The 20,152-nt window shown below is 42.8% G+C and overlaps 1 protein-coding gene across 2 annotated transcripts in view; it reads right to left on the bottom strand.

Moving 5' to 3' along the window:
* DOK7 (docking protein 7) overlaps window positions 1–20,152 on the bottom strand; it is a 216,017-nt gene that overhangs the window by 73,002 nt on the left and 122,863 nt on the right. For both annotated transcript variants that reach the window (XM_075346842.1, XM_075346843.1), the window contains exons 5-6: window positions 17,693–17,812; window positions 13,531–13,629 (exon numbers count right to left, since the gene is read on the bottom strand). In XM_075346842.1, the coding sequence (XP_075202957.1) occupies window positions 13,531–13,629; window positions 17,693–17,812 (219 nt within the window). The remainder of the gene's footprint in view (window positions 1–13,530; window positions 13,630–17,692; window positions 17,813–20,152) is intronic.

Here is a 20,152-nt window from a genome sequence, read left to right as displayed (position 1 = left end):
TGCATTGAACCCTGCTTGAAGTGTATTTTTGCGCCGGAGGATCGTTGCACCACCACACTCTGCCCCATCGAGCCATCTCCCGACCTTGAAGTAGTGATGGAGTCAGGGGAGAGCCTTGAGTTTACAAAGGCCACGACTACAAGGCCAGAGGCGCCCCTGGCTCATCACTTCATGTGGCGTAGTCGGCAGGATACGAATTCCCTGCCAGGGACCCAAGAAGCCGGAGATCAAGTGGTGCCTGGGGCACAGGATCCGGACTATGAGAAAAGATTTCCAGTCCCTTGGTGGGAAGAAGATACAGTGCCTGCAGCATTGGACCGGGCACAAGATGGCGGCAAGATGGCCGTTGTCGGTGAAGACGAAGAAAGGGCGCGAAAAGTTGGCGCCAAAAGAAGAGCCTGGGGCTGGCCGGTGCCGAAAAAGAAGTTCGGAGTACTCCGCCCAAAGAGGGGAGGTGCCAGTCCCAGGGCACGCAGAAGAACATGTACAGTGGGCGGTGTTTTGAAGGAAAAGAAGAACCGCCGCGGAGGGGTCGTTATGATGTGGGAGACTGGGGGTGGAGTCTGCTCAAGAGCGGGAAAAATAAGCCCGCCTCCACTTCCTTCTCCACTGACCCCGCCGCCATTACTAGAGACGTCGCAAGCTCACGAGATGGAGACCTCCGGGCACCACCAAAGACCGGGAGCGCTACTCAGCCTCCGGGCATCACCAAAGACCGGGAGCGCTGCTCAGCCTCCGGGCGCCACCAAAGACCGGGAGCTCCCAGTTGAACTCCGGGCGCTGAACTGGTTCGTAGTTTTAAATATGTGTGTTATTTTATGTTTGAGCCGTGCCGGGAGGCTCGGGTTTTAAGAGGGGAGGTGTGTAGTGGGTGGTCAGACCCCTACAAAAGAAACATCATCCGGAAATGTTAAAGTTGTTTTAATAAAAGTGTATTGTATTGTATGGTATTGTATTGTGTTAGGGCACCCCCTAGTGGCCGGGTGGGACGGCTGTCGCCACAGGGAAAGAGGAGGAGCCGGCAGAAGCCAGGGGGAAGATAAAAAGTGTGTGTAGGGTAGAAAGTGCAGTTGGGCCCGGGAGAAGCGAGTGAACAACAAGGGGGCAGAGTGTGGGAGCTGATTTGATCGGGGACGCCGGAGAAGACAGGAGGAGACGATACCTTAGCAAGTGAAGCAGCCGGTGTGGGTCCGGCTTGTGGGTAGCTGTTAGTGGGAGCCCGGCGAAGTGGAGTAACCGGTCACACCCCACCAGAGGGAGCGTCAGGGCAGGTTGTCCCCCAGCTCAAGAAAGTGTACCCGGTATTTACAACTGCACTGTTTCTGGAGGAGAAGAAGTGTGAAAATAAAACATGTCGTTTATTTGCATTGAACCCTGCTTGAAGTGTATTTTTGCGCCTGAGGATCGTTGCACCACCACACTCTGCCCCATCGAGCCATCTCCCGACCTTGAAGTAGTGATGGAGTCAGGGGAGAGCCTTGAGTTTACAAAGGCCACGACTACAAGGCCAGAGGCGCCCCTGGCTCATCCCTTCATCAGCAAGAGATTACTTTATTACTACAGGGAAAGAAGAGCCAGCACGATCTGAGAAAGGCATGCATCATATAAAAGTGCAAATTCACGTATTTATTCCAACTGTACTATAATACAAAATGAGATTATTTTAGCAAATAGTTGATCAATTCTTTGAGCCACCCCTGCCACGTCACGGCAAATCTCTATAGGCATAGAAGCGGTTATATATAGGTTACAGGTATGTGTGCTTCAATATGTTTCTGCTTTTAATTTCTTTTATCTAGGAGGCCGCATGGCACATGAAATATATAATATTGAGTAGGACCCCCCTATCGACATTTGCCTTGACGTGGCAGGGGTGGCTCAAAGAATTGATAATTTGCTAAAAATCTAATTTTGTATTATAGCACAGTTGGAATAAATCCGTGAATTTGCACTTTTATATGATGCATGCCAGTCTCAAATCATGCTGGCTCCACTTTCTCTTCCTTATTACTAGACGACTAGGTCTCACATGCAAAGCAGTCCAGCTAATCTGTGTAACCTTGCAATGATTGTAACCTGTGATTGTAACCTGTGATGATTGTAACTGTGTAACCTTGCAAACCAATGATTGTCAGTTTGCTCATAATGTACAGTGCCTGCAGGAAGCTGTCAATCAGGGGTGTGGATGGGGGTTATATACGGCTCAGCAATTTGAGCTTTGCTAGATCAACAGAGAAAAAAGGGATTCTATCAAAACTGCTCCAGGCAGCCCAGTAAGTGACATCTCTGAAATCAGAGTCTCTGCCCCTCCATTAAGCGGCTTTTACATTCCATAGCAAAAACTTACTAACAGATGCTATTTAAAAAATCTTGCAACGTGACTAGGTTGATTGTATTCTTTTTTTTGGGGGGAGTGACAATTTTCAAACATTTTTCCCATGAAGCATTGCCAATAAGACCCCATACCAAGCTCTTTGAAGAGAACTTGTCATCAGGGTTATGTATATTAAACTAAAGCTGTAGCCATAATAGCGTTGTTATACTTATTTCATACATACATTCAGTGAAGAAATCTGCAGCCTGGTTGTTTAATAACAATCATTGAGACTTCCTGTTCCTGTCCTGGCTGAGGTGGAAGCTTAGAGGAGAATCTCCTGCCACCCCTCACAGAAACCGACTAAAAACAGACCCCCCCGGACGAGCCACCAAACAGAGAGCAGCACAGGAGGTTACCTAAAGCAGACAGCTATGGAACGGTACCTCCTGAGAAGCTCTGGGAGCGGTGAGTCAGCCTGGAGAAGCTTTGATATGGACAGGGGAGAAGATAAGATAATGGCGCCAAGCCTGATGGGGGAGGAGCCTGAACGCATGGTGCGAGACTCAGAAAAGCAAACACAGAGCTGGAAGGGGAGAGATAAGGGAGATATGAGCAAGGAGACAGGAGATAAGGAAGATATGAGCGAGGAGTCACAGGAGGACACAGCAGGAGGGAGGTGGATGCAGGGGACTGATGATGGTGGATCGCAATGGGAGGATGAAGGAGATATGGAGGCAGAGGGGAGAGAAGATGCAGACAAAGCAGGGGAGCTCAGAGACACAGCAGTGTTGGAGGATGAAACTGACAAACAGCACAGGGAGATTAATCCCACTCAGACTCACAGGAAGTCAAAGGCAAGAATTCATAGTACCCCTTCCAAAGGAAACAAAAAGCAGCCTACTACACCAACATCACAAGCCTGCAAGCTATTGGGGGATGGAGGTGGTGGCCCAGTCCAGACAAAGAGAACTAAGAAAACAGCACCACCTGCAGGCCAAGACAAGTACACACAAAAGCTTAATGTGGACTATAAAAAACTGGCTGAAGAAGTGACATCACACTTGTCAAAAGAGGTTAAAGTGGCTATTGAGGCAGCCATACAAACATCATTAGCTAATATGCAAAAACAGATAAATGCCCATGCCTCTAGACTGGCAGAATCAGAGCAGAGAATATCTGACTCCGAGGAGACAATACTGGCTATGCAAGCACAAATAGCAGCTCTAGCAAAATCTAATGAATACTTGAAGGATAAAGCAGACGATTTGGAAAACAGATCGAGACGAAACAACCTACGTATAGTCGGGTTGCCAGAGTCTGTGTCGATTGGACAGTTGGATAATATATGCGAGTTGGAGCTACCGCAGGCCCTGGGCATAAAGGCGAAATTCAGAGTTGAAAGAGCCCACAGAGTGGGTCCACTGAGACACCAGGAGGCGAATAAGGGAGAGGGCCAAAACTCAAACAAGAATACCCCGATAAGAGCCAGGCAGGTGATTGTCAAGTACCTTGATTATAAGCATAAGGAGGAAATATTGAGGGCCTTTAGAGAACGAAAGCGTCCACTACAATATCAAGGCAACAGACTGCTAATTTTTGGGGATTATTCAGCGGAAGTATCCAGAAGGAGAAAAGAATTTACCAAAATTTGCTCATTTCTGTACAACAAAAAAGTAAAGTGCCAGCTATTATACCCTGCTACACTGAAAGTTAGAAACCCCAATGGCTCGTTTGTATACTACAAGGACTACAAAGAAGCAGAAAACATTCTCATGGCAGAGCTCAACAAGACTAGGTCAGAAAGGCAAGAAAAAGGAGCTAGTGGAGAAGGGAATAATAGAAGAGGATCCCCCACAAGCTCAGGAAGAGGTGTGGGACGTCTTGGGGGACAAAAGCAAGTCGAGACCAGGGAGGAAAGGAGGCCAAGCCCGGGTCGACAGCATAATTCTCGCCTGGAACACAGGAACCAACCCTTGGAGAGAAACCATGATACCTGAACTGGAACTCGCTCATTGTTTTTCCTTTTTTTGCCTGTTTTTTTTTTTTTCTCTCTTCCCAAACAGGGAGAGGCGTTGAGGAGGATGCATTACGGAGAGAGGGTTGGGGAGGTGAGAGGAGGAGGGGGAAGGGAGAAAAGAGAGGAAAACATCCCAAAGTCTGGGTCCTCTTCCCCCCCCCTCTCTTTTTTTTTTTTTTTTTGTTCTTCTTCTTTCTTTCTCCATCTTCTCTCCCCTGGGTCTTTTTTTTCTTTTTCTCCTTTGTCCAGGAACATCATCCAAATTCAAATGAAGTGGGCCTGTTCTGGGCGGACTGATGGCTACCTGGAGTCAGAGATAAGTAGGACTGGAGAATCTTGCTGAGGTTTTGACATACTGTGCTAATTTTTGCATAATTTTCAAAGGCTTATTCAAGTTAGTCCGGGGATAGAACATATATTTTTTGGGGGGTGATTAGGGAGCTACATATTTTGGCTAGGAATAGGGGAGCTCACCAACGTGGCGGGAAGCGCCGTGGATTTCTCGGAAGGGAAAATATGTTTTACAGTTACATGCTTTTTGTTGTATTTGTTATATTTGCAAGGTGGGGAAAGGGAGTGTCGATTTTGTGGTACCAACTGTGATTCTAGTGTCGAACATCTCGTCTTCCTTGATGCAGGGGCCCATAGGGGAGGGAGTAGTAAAAGCAGAATACACAGGTAAACATGATACAGATAACTACGTGGAATGTTAAAGGGCTGAGATCACCTAACAAACGAGCAATGATATTGAGACATCTGAAAAGACTAAAGACAGACATTGCCTTATTACAGGAAACCCACTTGGGGGGGGAGGACTTTTTCCGCATGAAGAAACATTGGGTGGGCACCGTTTACGGGGCAGCGGCACAAGGTAGAAAAGCGGGCACTATGATTCTAATAAATAAACAATTCAGTCATGAGGTAGTGGCACATGAGGCAGACGACCATGGAAGGTGGCAGCACTTAACAATCGTTAGTCCAGCGGGTAAACTCAGTATTTATAATGTCTATGGCCCAAATTCACAACAAATCACATTTCATGATGACATAAAGGCCATCATATTAGCAGATGGGGAGGCTAACATTATAGTGGGAGGCGATTTTAACACCGTCCCAGACTCAGCTGAAGATAGGAGGAGGGGCGAGGAGGGGACAGCTAATGTGGGCAGGAGTTTAGACAATAGGGATGTAACATTAGAAGACGTAGGACTGAAAGACATCTGGAGACTAACTCACCCACATGACAGAGAGTATACACACTTCTCTCACCCTCATGATAGCTGGTCACGTATTGATCAGTTCTGGATCTCGCAAGACTTACTGAGTGGTACGCAAGATTGTGTGATAGAGAATATGGTGATCTCTGATCATAGTCCGGTGAGATTGGGCATTAGAGAGAAATTCAGGAGAGGTACAGATATCATATGGAGATTCCCATCGTTCCTTCTCAGGCAAGATAATTTCCATAAGGTGCTACAGGAGTGGTGGGGAGAATTCGCAGAGGACAATAAGGAACATAGAGAGTCCCCAGTGATATTTTGGGAAACGGCAAAAGCGGTCCTAAGGGGCCGTCTGGTGGGGTACGCAGCCATGATCAAACGGAAAACCAATGAGAATTATAATTTCCATAGTGAAGCAGTACGGGTAGCATATACAAATTATGTGACAAATAGATCTCCCATGACAAAAGGCAGATGGCTGGAGGCAAAAGAGGGATTTGACGAATGGGCCAAAAAAAAGGAACAACTATTCTGGTCGCACAAGGAGGTTGACTTACATAGGTTTGGCAACAAGGCGGGAAGGATGTTGGCCAATCTGGCAAGGGGCAGCAGAAAGATGACAGTGATCTCTAAACTGAAAACAAAGGGGGGAGAGGTGACTACGGATCCTAAGGACATTAATAAACTGTTGGGAGATTACTATAGAAAACTATATGGGTCAGGGAATAACGACATGACTGATGAGGCAGAGTGGCTAAGACAAGCCCAAATGCCTAGCTTGACGGAGGAAGATTTGAGTGCCTTAAACGCAGATATCACAGTAGAGGAGGTGACGAGAACAATTGGGGAGCTTAACACCAACAAGGCACCGGGACCTGACGGTTTCAATAGTGAATTCTATAAGGCTCTGAAGGATCTGATCTCGCCGGATCTAACCTCAGTCTTTAATGCTTTCCTGGGAGGGGCGGAAATACCCAAAAATTCCAACATAGCATATATTAAATTACTCCCCAAGGGAACCAAGGACCTGGATGATCCCTCTAGTTATAGACCTATATCGCTCATAAATCAGGATTTAAAAATTATGTCCAAGATCATGGCTAATAGACTGGCCGAGATCTTACCTAGGATCATTACGAATCACCAGGTGGGGTTTATTAAGGGGAGAAATGCCGTTACCAATATCCGAAAGACAATTCTAGTGGTAGACGCGGTTAGACTGGGTCTCACTGAGGGAGGGGCTAGACCTGCCCTAGTTACACTTGACGCAGAAAAAGCGTTTGATAATGTAAATTGGGGGTGGTTAGACAGGGTAATGGAGGCCATAGGGATTGTAGGCAAGATGAGACTTTACATTAGAAACCTTTATGCCAACTCGGGAGCTAGGGTACACACTCCGGGCTTTCTATCAGACGTGTTCCCTTTGATGAAGGGAACAAGACAGGGCTGCCCATTATCTCCTCTTTTATTCAACCTGGCAATCGAGCCGTTGTCAAGAATACTACAGGGACAAAATAGCTTTAAAGGAATCAAGATAAGGGGTTCAGAAGTAAAGACAGCGCTTTTTGCTGATGACATCATACTTTATATGGGGGACCCCGGTGCGGATTTGCCACAGACTCTTGCCTTGATTGAAAAATTTGGCTCATTCTCCGGTTTCAAACTGAACAAAAAAAAATGCGAGATCATGTTCCTGAAGGGGCATCATGGGACAATGGGGGGACAAATAAGGGATGGCTGTCTATGTGGAATTCCTATAGCACAATCTTCAATTAAATACCTGGGAGTGCATATAGGAAGATCGGTGGAAACAATCTATAACTTGAATTATGGACCGCTAATCAGGAAAATTATAGTTCAATTAAAGGGATGGAAAGGTCTGCCACTTCCATTACTGGCAAGATGCCACCTGATAAAAATGATGAGCTTTCCTAGGCTGCTGTATCCCTTCCAGACAATCCCGCTATTGCTAAAACTAAAGGATGTGAATAAGCTCAACTCCGCGTATACAGAATTTCTGTGGAGGGGAAGGAAACCCAGAATAAAGCTGCGTACGCTGATGAAGTCAGCAGAGGAGGGAGGTCTAAACTTTCCAGATGTCCAAGGGTATAATCTTGTATGTATCATGAGGCATGTAATTGATTGGGTGAGAGGAACGAGTAGGCACTCAGATCATGCGATGGAAACTAAATATGCGTCACCGTGGGATCTGACGTCCATTCTGCACTCCCCACTATCCAGGGTTGAAGGGCACATAAGGAACTCAATTATATTCCGAGACACCATGCTAACATGGAAGTCGGTAAGGAAAAAACTGGGGCTCTCATGGAAAGTGTCCAAGTACTTGAACCCCTGGGCATTCCCAAATTTTCCCCTGGGACGAGAAAACAAGCTATTTACTAGATGGAAAGAGAGGGGAGTCAGGAGAATGATAGATGTTATGAATGTGGAGGACAGGAGGTGGATGACAGGTCGGGAAGTGTTGGATAAGTACAACCTTAATAGCTCACATGTCATCCAGTATGAACAATTGAAACATGGAATAATAGGAGACCTGGGTGTGGTTGGAAGAGAGCTGAACAGAAGTTCGATTGATGAGTTACTGGAATGTGATGTAACAAGTATAAATGTCTCTAAAATATATCGATCGCTAAGGGGGGTGCTTATCTCACGGGAGGATAGTCGGACTTTAAAAGCGTGGGGGAAACAATTGGGAAGGGAAGAAGTGGTGGATGATATACTGAGAGGATGGGTACAAGTGCGGAAACATATTACCAATGAGAGATGGAGAGACACTCAATTCAGAATTCTACATAGGGCCATTATAGGTTTCAACATACCAGGTAGGGATAGGTGGTGTCCTAAGTGTCAAAAAGAAAAAACGGATATGCTGCATGGGCTATGGGAATGTGAGACAATCGCTAGGTTCTGGAACCAAGTCAGACTATTTGCCCAGTCAACATGGGGAATTTTCAGCAAACTAGACTTAATGGTGTGGATTTTCCACTCCTTTGAGGGAGGAGTAGGAGGAGGACCGAGCACCCAGGAAAAGAGGAAATACGCAATAACGCATGACATAGCCATGATAGCTAAGCGTTGCATCTTAAAACACTGGATTCAAAGGGAGGGCCCATCCATAAAGGAGGTTGTGGGCGAACTACACAACCTTCTGAAGTGGGAAAAACTAGAAGCGGAGAGGGATAAAGATGGGTTGACAGCCAAGTTTTTTGTGAGATGGAGACATTTCATTGAAAGCCAATTCACACAGGGAGAAATAATTAACCTGATGGCACCTTTTGTTCACTCGGAGTGGTATATCCTGAGCGATATCCAGGACAGCCTGGGTAAACTGAGAATCACCTAGGAGGGGGCTCTGGCGGGAGGGGGAGACGAGACGGTTGGGAATACCAAGACACGCTAGCAAAATTGAAATCATTCAGGGACGACACAGAGATTTAACGAATTGTATTGCATATGTTATATTATATTTCATTACCTCTGTTTTGGTTTAATGTTACTGTATACTATCTTAAATCGAACAGCAACATGGAACTCCAAATTGGGGTATCACCCACCTCTATGTCACATTTTGTCAGACGAATGTTCTTTTTTTGCAATGATACTTGTCATGTTTTTACAAATTTGAAAAATCAATAAAAAACGTTTTGGGAAAAAATAACAATCATTATTTTAAGTTTTGGTCTCCGTGTATTAGGGTGGGACTGTAGGGAGGCACTGTTTGTCGCGTCTTCAGCACTGGCTCAGCCCCTCTGGTTACTTTATCGTCTTCCTTATTAAAATGTTGTGCCAGCACTATCCCAGGCACTGGCAATGCTTGACCAGATTGATCATGCGGTGGACTTCGGTAAAATGGCGCCAATAGTGGCGAATACGCAGACTGATCTCTCAGTGGTCTTCAATAAAATGGCTCCAGTGGCAGCACAATAGCAGATTGAGATCTTGGCTCATTATCAGCCCCATTTTCCCGAAGGCGGCCGGAAGAATCAATCTGCACAAGGTCCGCTGTATATAAGAGCCCAAGCTGCTCTGTATAACATGAAAAGGAAACTTTTATTATACTCACCTGCAGGGCAGTTGGGTCTGATGGTCATTGCTGCTCTTGGTCCAGCACTTCCTATCTTCGTGCGATAGCTGTCCTCTTTCCCTGCTTCATGTGGATGATGCGTCATATATCATCCACACAGTGTCCTCCATTGCGCTCCTGCGCACGCGCACACCCTGCTGACTGCAGATCAACGTACGTAATGCGCAGGTGTGGGCGATCTCTGACCCCCGCCTGCACATTACAGCTCTTTGCTCTGCCTGCAGCAGGGCACAAAGAAGTACGCATGCGCTGGAGATCAATGGAGGACGTAGGATGCGTTATCCACACGAAGGAAGACAGCGATCACAAGCAGAGAGGAGGCACCGGATCAAGACCAGTGACACCCATTGGACCCAACTGCACCGCAGGTGAGTATAATAAAAGGGGTTTTTTTTACGTTCTACAGAGTGGCCTGGGCTCTTATATACAGTATTCTAGAATGGTGTATATAAGGGCATGCAGCAGGTGGCCGTAGCGTATAGGGCAGACCTGGGCAAGGGGCGGCCAGCGGGCCACATTCGGCCCGCCTACTCTCTGTGACCGGCCCGCCTGGTTCAGGGCGTCCTTGCTGGCCGGTCAGTGATGAGGGCAATCTGACCTGTTGTCCGGAGCACCAGGCTCTGGGAGGCCCGTGGTCAGATTGCCCTCATCACACGCTGCGTGCCGGGCAGGGAACAGAGGACAGATCCTGCAGCGCCGCACAGTGTAGGCAGCGGAATGCAGGAATCTCTCCTCTGTTCCCTGCCCGACACTTTTCTCTGTGACACACGTGCGCCCTGATATCGTCAGTACGGCGCGCGTGTGTCATTTGAAAAGTTCCCGCCCGGCAGGAGAAGAAGCTGCAGCAGCCGGGGCCCGTACGGAAAGAAGCAGCGGCGGGGGCTCCTAGGAATACAGCATCAGCGCAGCCTGGGCATGTAAATGAGAAGTCGCTCAGCGGGGGTCACGTATGGAGGTGCCTGATGAGGGGACAATAAGAAGAGACAGGTGAGTGGTTGTAGTATAATACAGGTGTATATAGGGGTGTAGTGATTTAGTATATAGTGGTATAGTACTGTATATAGAGGTCTAGTTTATTACAGGTGTAGTGTATAGGGATGTATATTACAGGTGTAGTATGTGGCGGGTGTAGTGATGTAGTATATGGGGATTGTGTGTGTGTATGTATGTATACATTGTGTGTATGTGTATGTATGTATATATATATATATATATATATATATATATATATATATATGTAGAACCGAGTTAATTATATTATTCCGGCCCTCCAAAGCCATCCCAATTTCTCATGCGGCCCCATGGGAAAATTAATTCCCCACCCCTGGTATAGGGGAAAATCCTAGTGACAGGTTATCTTTAGGCTATGTGCGCACTAGAAAAGTGATTTTTCTCAAGAAAATTTCATGAGAAACTTCTGGGAGTTGAAGATTACCGTACCTGCGGTAAAAAACCGCACCAAAACCGCGGGAAAAACGCATACGTTTTTGCCGCGGTTTTTCCGCAGGTTGGTCCCTGTGTTTTTTTTATGCTGAACTGCAATAAATAATATAGATAATAGATAGATAATCGATAGATAGACAGATAATGGATAGAGGGAAAGATGGATAGATGAATAGATAGATAGATAGATGGATAGATAGAGGAGAAAGACCTATATAATGTTCCACCCCCCTGCATATTCTAAGCTGGCACCCTTTAGTGACATTCATGTGGCACTAAAGTGTGCCTAGCCTTGTATTTAGCCAAAAAAATAAATAAATAATTAAAAAAAAATGACGTGAGGTCCCCCAAACTTTTGTAGCCAGCTAGGGTAAAGCAGACGGCTGCAGCCTACAAACCACAACTGGCAGCTTCACCTTGGCTGGTAATCCAAAACAGAGGGCACCCCACGCTGTTATTTTACATTAAATAAATAATTTAAAACAAAAAACGTGGGGTCCCCCCCCATATTGGATCACCAGCCAAGGTAAAGTGGACAGCTGGGGTCTCATATTCTCAGACTAGGGAGGTCCACTGTTATTGGACACTCCCCAGCCTAAAAATAGCAGGCTGCAGCCGCCCCAGAAGTGGCGCATCCATTAGACGTGCCAATCCTGGCGCTTCGCCCCAACTCATCCCGTTGCCCTGGTGCGGTGGCAAACGGGGTAATATATGGGGTTGATGCCAGATGTGTAATGTCACCTGGCATCAGGCCCTGGGGTTAGTGATGTCACGCGTCTATCAGATACCTGACATCACCAACCCAGTCAGTAAGAAATAAAAAATAGACAACAAAAAAAGTTTTATTTGAAAAAACACTCCCCACATTCCCTATTTCACCAATTTATTGACAAGAACAATCAAATCCGGGTCCGGCATAATCCAATAAGGGGGGGGTCCCACAACGATCCGTACCATAGTCACTGTCCCAGTAAGTGAAGAACAGAAGGTTCCCCATTGGCTGGGAGAGTAATGCAGTGACCTGAGCTAACATCAATAGGTCAGCCCAGGTCACTGCAGGGGATGACGAGCGCTGCCATCAGGAGGATAGATGAGATCATTACCTTCTGTGACGATCTCCTGCAGTCCTGCCATCAGCGCTGTCACTGACTTCTATGCCCCCCGCGTTGTCAGCAGTATCGCGAGAGCCCGTGACGTCACCGCTAGTGACAGTCTCGGGCCGCGGGCATAGACGGCAGTGACAGCAGTGACCGCGGTGACGTCAGGAGGCAGAAGATCGTCACAGCAGGTAATGATCTCATCTCACCTCCTGACAGCAGCGCTCGTCAGCCCCGCGGCTGCACGCACTGCAGTGTGTCAGTGTCTGCCTGCGCTGCAGGGTGACAAGCTGCTGATACTGCGGGCAGACACTGACACACTGCAGGGCAGGCAGCCGCGGGGCCGGAGCGGGACACAGACTGCACGGGAACCTGGAGGTCACACGAAAGTGCTTCTGTGCGGTGTCCAGGGAGTGTGACGTCTGTGTTTACTCTCCTCCGCTTCCTCTTCTGGCATAATGACATCACTCCCTGCAAAACCGCAGGCAGCGATGTACATTACCGCAGGTAAATCGCGGCTATACCAGGGGTATACCGCACATCATTTGCTACCTGCGGTATACCCCCGGCATTTCGCGATTACATTACAGTGAATGGAGTGAAATTCCGGGGGTATACTGCAGGTACCTGCGGAAAAGAAGTGACATGCACATTTTCTCGAGAAATTTTCTCAAGAAAATATTCACAAAGAATTTTCTTGAGAAAAAAACGCACTGTGCGCACAGCTATTTTTTTTTCCATAGGTTTTGCTGGGAAATGTCTGCAGAAAGATTTCAAAGATTTCTCAAGAAATTTCCGCAGCAAAACCGCGGGTAAATCCGCGGTTAAAACGGCCTAGTGCGCACATAGCCTTAAGAAGAGCCAGTTCCACCTTCCTGAAAGCTTTTGTTTAATACAGCAATGGTTTCCATTATCACCCATGGGTTACGTTAGCCTACTTTAGAAATGTTAGGATAGATGACTATTTTGCGGTCACATTTTAGACTGTCTCATATAGTTACGAGTGTAGAATCTATTTTCAGTGCAGTAGCTGCTGCTACATTCAGACCCGTGATGCCCCATAACAGGAGCTGTATTATCAATGACACATCCTTGTGGGGGTACTCAGCACTGACTATTTTTCAGTGCCAAGCAGTTTTCAACAACACCTCTGCGCGACGTATTGCAAAACAGTCTTTGTACTTTTCAACAATGGTGTACAATATCATGTGGGGTTTAGACCACGTCTTTTCTCTCTCTGGAGGTAGGAATACATTTTGCCGGAGCTCCTGGTGCCTATCACAATAGCTGGGTTTTGTACCATACTTTACATAGTGCATCCTGTAGCTTACCTCCCATGCTGTGGTGAGAGAGCAGGCTGAGTCGTTTCTCCAGCTGTAGGGTCTCATGTGCCACCCTTTCTTCCATATAAGCAGGATTTAAATTTGGATCTGTAAAAGATAAATAATAGGCATTATCTATGTATCTCAATTTTGGAATTTAATTTCCAAATTTATTAGCAGATCTGCTCCTTAGCACAACTTCATGAATACAAATTTCCCACAGTTGCCCAACCCCCCTGACTACAGGATGTTGACAGTAGTCAGATAATGATTCCCCCAACATCAGACTTTCATACAATTGTCAATGAAGTTTTCTACAAGTAGGCAGCAGTCAGATATTTATATGTCAGCAGATCTAGGACAGAAAGTTCCATCATTGAATAGGAGGTCTGCTAATAAAAGTGGAGCTACAGTATAGGAAGATTACTTTTTCAAATATTACTCAATCTTCAACTGAGACTCCTAATGGGGCCTGAGACACAGTCATGTAAGTGTGAACAGAGCATAACACTCATGGAAAAAGTACAAAATAAGTAGCAGTGATAACTGATAATATTTAACAGTGTGTCATTTATTAATTTATTATTTGTATTGTTATTACCATTAATAGTAACATTATTATTATTAGTAGTAGTAGTAGTAGAATTTAATTTATATTATTTATATTGTTACTAAGAAAATAATACATAAGATAATAATTGTATTATTTTTTTATTATTATGATTATTATTATTAGTATTATTATTATTATTATTATTATTATTAGTAGTAGTAGTAGTAGTAGTAGTAGTAGTAGTAGTAATATGTCAATTAATGTTATTAGCCATGTTAGACATTATTGCTAGGAGGAATTAATGTATTAATTGTATATTATTATTATTATTATTATTATTATTATTATTAGTAGTAGTAGTAGTAGTAGTAGTAGTAGTAGTAGTAGTATTAGTAGTAGTAGTAGTATGTCACTTAATGTTATTAGCCTTGTTAGACATTATTGCTAGGAGGAATTAATGTATTAATTGTAGACTATTATAATAATTATTATTATTATTATTATTATTATTATTATTATTTGGAGGAGGGGATTTTTGTTATTATTATTCTGTAAGTACTGATATTGGTTATTAGTTTTAGGTTGTTAATAATAATAATAATAATAATAATAATAATAACAACATAAAACTAATAACCAATATCAGTACTTACAGAATAATAATAATAATAATAATAATAATAAAAATCCCCTCCTCCAAATAATAATAATAATAATAATAATAATAATAATAATAATAATAATTAGTAGTAGTAGTAGTAGTAGTCTGAATCATTTCTGGCATTACTGTCATTAATTATTATTAATTAATTAAATTATTAAATAATTATATATTTATGTATGACTATTCTAATAATTCTTAGTAGTAGTATTAGTAATTTTATGTATTACTTTTTTTAATAGTAATAGGAATAGTAATTTACTGTAATATTTTTGTAATAATAATGATCGCTACTTTTAGTAGCAGTATAAGTAGTAGTTGTTGGTATTAATGATATTATAATTGTATTTTATTATTTTTAATCAATTATTATTAGTACTAACTTATACCACCACGTTTAGGTACAAGTAGTAGTATTACTCATTTGTATTATTATTATTATTATTATTATTATTATTATTATTATTAATAATAATCACTATGGAATATGTTAGCACTATATAAAAATAAATTATTATTATTGCTGTATATAATTATAATTGTTTTTTGAGAGTTATTATTATGATTATTGTTATTATAACAGCGATTATTAATCCGAGCAATGAACCTTTCTGTGACTTTCTAAACATAAAAAAAAATAAATGCAATTAAAATTGTCTTGTGCATTGAGCGCTATATATAGCAGGTGATAATTCTTCCTGAATGTTCCGTTCTTCATTTATTTACTTTGCACGGCCCCAGCCTGTCCCATGTGCAACCTTACACCCTGTAGGACAGTGAGCCTCCAGTATACAGTGTATATATATGTATATTTATAATTGCCTTTGCAGTGCATTCTCAAGAACAGAGTAATAACACATGGCGTATAGTTCTCATACAAGATATCAAATTACTACTTTTACGTCAATGTTTTTAGATAAATGTGTGTGCGAAATAGAAAATCTTAAAAAAAAAAAAAAGAAAAGCAAAGGACATAGTGGTGGCTCCTGGTCTTTGTAAGACAAAAATTCTTATGTTCTCTCCTAGTGTGAGGCTTTCAATAAACCATGTAATGTTCTTCATTCAAGTCCACCTCCAGTTGTCACAGTCAGTGATTTGTAGTCTCAGAACAAGTAGAAATAGTTTACTTGCAGCACAAGCGATTGAGAAATTGCTGCAAGAAATAACTTGTTTGCATCATATTTCTGGACTTAACCTTGTAAGACTTTTTATCTACATTGTTTTTGGTTGTTGTTTTTTTTTTAACTTTTTGAGGTCATTCTCTTTTCATTGAAAGCATGTATTTTTGACCAGAAAGCATTTACTAATCTAGGGCTTTGTGGCAGCTGTGAGCTGCGATTAACCCCTTATTACCTCGATTGCCATTGCATGAGGGCAATCGGGAAGAGCCAGATAAAGTGTCGCATCTAATGGATGTGACAACCCTGAGCGGCTGCAAGCTGCTATTTTGAGGCTGAGGAGGGCCCATTAACCTTGGGTCTCCCCAGCCTGAGAATACTAGCACCCAGATATCAGGCTTTATCATGGCTGGGTATCAAAATTAGGGGAAACTGCACGCCGTTTTTAAATTATTTTTTATGTATTTTTTTAAAATGCATGCGGTTCCTCCTGTTTTCATACACAGCCAAGATAAATGCATGGCTGGGGGCTGCAACCTGTAGCCATATGCTTTATCTGTGCTGGGTATCATAATATGGGGGGACCCTATGCCAAATATTTTATTTATTTATTTTTAGACCACGATAGGCACGCATAGCATCTATAATTTGAAGCAGTCAGCTGACACACTGCCATTCAGGGTGGGGGTGCGTCTGACTGCAACCAATGCCAGACACCGGTGGTGGGGAAAGCAGTGCATATGAAATAAAGGTCATAAGTGGGCCCCGGAAGTGAGTGAGCGACTTTTGGAGCAGTTACAGTGTCGCCAGAGCCTCAGTAAGCATAGCTCGTTTGCTTCATTATTTTTTTCCTTTATTTTTTTGTCTTACCCAAGTGCCGGATCCAGATCATTAGCTGGAATTCACTGAAAATTCCAGGCCGTGTCCAGCACTATGTTTGAAACCGCACAGATCCAAACTTTTACAGTCCGGGTACGCCCATCACTAGTCATAAATCAGCTTAGAAAATCATTCAGTAGAGTAGAAGTTAGTACTGAGACACAGCTCGTGAAACGTGCGTTGGGTGAGGGGGGACCCTGTCTTTCCATCTACTTACTTTAGGGGATTTACTTGTTTTGATGGTGTTTTAAACATATGGTATGGCTTTATATATAATTGTACATATGTTGCTTGACAATATACGTACTTAAGGGGATATTCCTGTTTAGGATATCCTTCCCCTTATATAAGGAATTGTAATATACTATTAAAATAATATTAACATTTAATATATAATAATAATATATTAAACTATAATAATAATAATATTGTTTTTTGGCAAATTTTTGAACATACATTTTTTTGCTATTATATGTTTTTCTACACATAGATTATATTACATACCGTATGTTTATATACCCCTATATACTTACATGAATTTTATTCACCTATTACGTCAGGTGTCCACCTGCTTTTCTTTTTTGTTTTAATGTACTATTTGGTTGGGGTCTCTTCCCTATTTGTTTACATTTTAAAGTGACTTAAAATAAAATGTAATATTTTTACTATTTGGGCTTGCATGTTTTCTTTTTGGGTTATTTAGGTTTGGGAAAAACACTTTCGGCCAAAAGTAAATGCATTAAAGTAAAAAAAAAAATGCCTCAAGGGGTAATTTGCTGTCTCTACATTATAGGATTTGGGTACATTTTTTCTATTTCACCAATTAGATGGGAATTTCTTTCACGTTCCTTTATGTAAGACTGTGTGAAGCAATTTTATACTAATATCGAGGACAACTCTGTTCATTCAGTATTACAAATTAATCCAACATTGTTACATTTTTGCATTTCTAATATTAACCTGGCAGCACCGGGCGGAGACCGAATGGACCTTTTGTTGGAGAGATGCCCCGAACGATACAGTCAAATAGGAAACTGATCTGGTCTCCTTCTGTGCAGGAGAGGAAAAATACTCCGGCCCCTGTGAAGAAAATTCAATAAAAAAATAAAAAGATTAATCAATTTTTTTCTATCTGGAAATTATTTGATCAACATTTTTGCTATCAACATTGCTCATTCTCGAGGGATTGATGACCCAAAACCTTTGTCTCTCTTTACTCCTAAAATGTCTCTGGAATGTTACCCACTGTTCTAGTAAATATTTGTATTCCCCATAATACGACAATTCTGAGATATCCTTCCTTAGAACGTTGTGTTATTCCTCTATCATTCCTCCTGAAAATGTGGGAATAATTAATGCTACCAGTTGGGGGGTGTCCTTACACAGTGCGCCACTAACCAATTCGGGCTCTGATGGTATCAAACCATGAAGGATCACACCCTTTTCACGAGGAAAAATGTACTGTAAATTTCTAGGAGAAATAACCAGGGAATGGTAGAATGTTTCTAAGATGGTAGAATGTTTCTAAGACAAGATGATATAGAATCATAATTTAATAGGGATTGCATGAATGATTTACATTTCATATGGTATCCTATGGGACTATGCAGCCATCATATTAGTCAAGTAGCAGATGTGTTCTGTTGCTTAGAGATGAATGTACTTTGGTGTAAAAAAAAAAATACAAATTAATCCAAGAATAACAGCAAACAGCCTTCTGAAGATGCTGGAGCAAACTAGTACAAACGTGTTTACATCAATAGTAAATTGCGTCCTACTGTGTATCGATATGATTTGCAAGGTCTTCAGCAAGTAGAAAGCTACTTACTAACACCAGGCAAGAAGTTGTGTGCAAGTAGATCTTAGAAATCGATAATGACTCCAAACATACAGTTAGGTCCAGAAATATTTGGACAGTGACACAAGTTTTGTTATTTTAGCTGTTTACAAAAACATGTTCAGAAATACAATTATATATATAATATGGGCTGAAAGTGCACACTCCCAGCTGCAATATGAGAGTTTTCACATCCAAATCGGAGAAAGGGTTTAGGAATCATAGCTCTGTAATGCATAGCCTCCTCTTTTTAAAGGGACCAAAAGTAATTGGACAAGGGACTCTAAGGGCTGCAATTAACTCTGAAGGCGTCTCCCTCGTTAACCTGTAATCAATGAAGTAGTTAAAAGGTCTGGGGTTGATTACAGGTGTGTGGTTTTGCATTTGGAAGCTGTTGCTGTGACCAGACAACATGCGGTCTAAGGAACTCTCAATTGAGGTGAAGCAGAACATCCTGAGGCTGAAAAAAAAAGAAAAAATCCATCAGAGAGATAGCAGACATGCTTGGAGTAGCAAAATCAACAGTCGGGTACATTCTGAGAAAAAAGGAATTGACTGGTGAGCTTGGGAACTCAAAAAGGCCTGGGCGTCCACAGATGACAACAGTGGTGGATGATCGCCGCATACTTTCTTTGGTGAAGAAGAACCCGTTCACAACATCAACTGAAGTCCAGAACACTCTCAGTGAAGTAGGTGTATCTGTCTCTAAGTCAACAGTAAAGAGAATACTCCATGAAAGTAAATACAAAGGGTTCACATCTAGATGCAAACCATTCATCAATTCCAAAAATAGACAGGCCAGAGTTAAATTTGCTGAGAAAAACCTCATGAAGCCAGCTCAGTTCTGGAAAAGTATTCTATGGACAGATGAGACAAAGATCAACCTGTACTAGAATGATGGGAAGAAAAAAGTTTGGAGAAGAAAGGGAACGGCACATGATCCAAGGCACACCACATCCTCTGTAAAACATGGTGGAGGCAACGTGATGGCATGGGCATGCATGGCTTTCAATGGCACTGGGTCACTTGTGTTTATTGATGACATAACAGCAGACAAGAGTAGCCGGATGAATTCTGAAGTGTACCGGGATATACTTTCAGCCCAGATTCAGCCAAATGCCGCAAAGTTGATCGGACGGCGCTTCATAGTACAGATGGACAATGACCCCAAGCATACAGCCAAAGCTACCCAGGAGTTCATGAGTGCAAAAAAGTGGAACATTCTGCAATGGCCAAGTCAATCACCAGATCTTAACCCAATTGAGCATGCATTTCACTTGCTCAAATCCAGACTTAAGACGGAAAGACCCACAAACAAGCAAGACCTGAAGGCTGCGGTTGTAAAGGCCTGGCAAAGCATTAAGAAAGAGGAAACCCAGCGTTTGGTGATGTCCATGGGTTCCAGACTTAAGGCAGTGATTGCCTCCAAAGGATTCGCAACAAAATATTGAAAATAAAAATATTTTGTTTGGGTTTGGTTTATTTGTCCAATTACTTTTGACCTCCTAAAATGTGGAGTGTTTGTAAAGAAATGTGTACAATTCCTACAATTTCTATCAGATATTTTTGTTCAAACCTTCAAA

This window comes from Anomaloglossus baeobatrachus, chromosome 1 (assembly GCF_048569485.1).
Source record: "Anomaloglossus baeobatrachus isolate aAnoBae1 chromosome 1, aAnoBae1.hap1, whole genome shotgun sequence".
NCBI classification, from domain to species: Eukaryota; Metazoa; Chordata; class Amphibia; order Anura; family Aromobatidae; genus Anomaloglossus; species Anomaloglossus baeobatrachus.
Note: the sequence above shows the minus strand (reverse complement) of the source record. Positions and strands in the feature narration are given on the sequence as shown.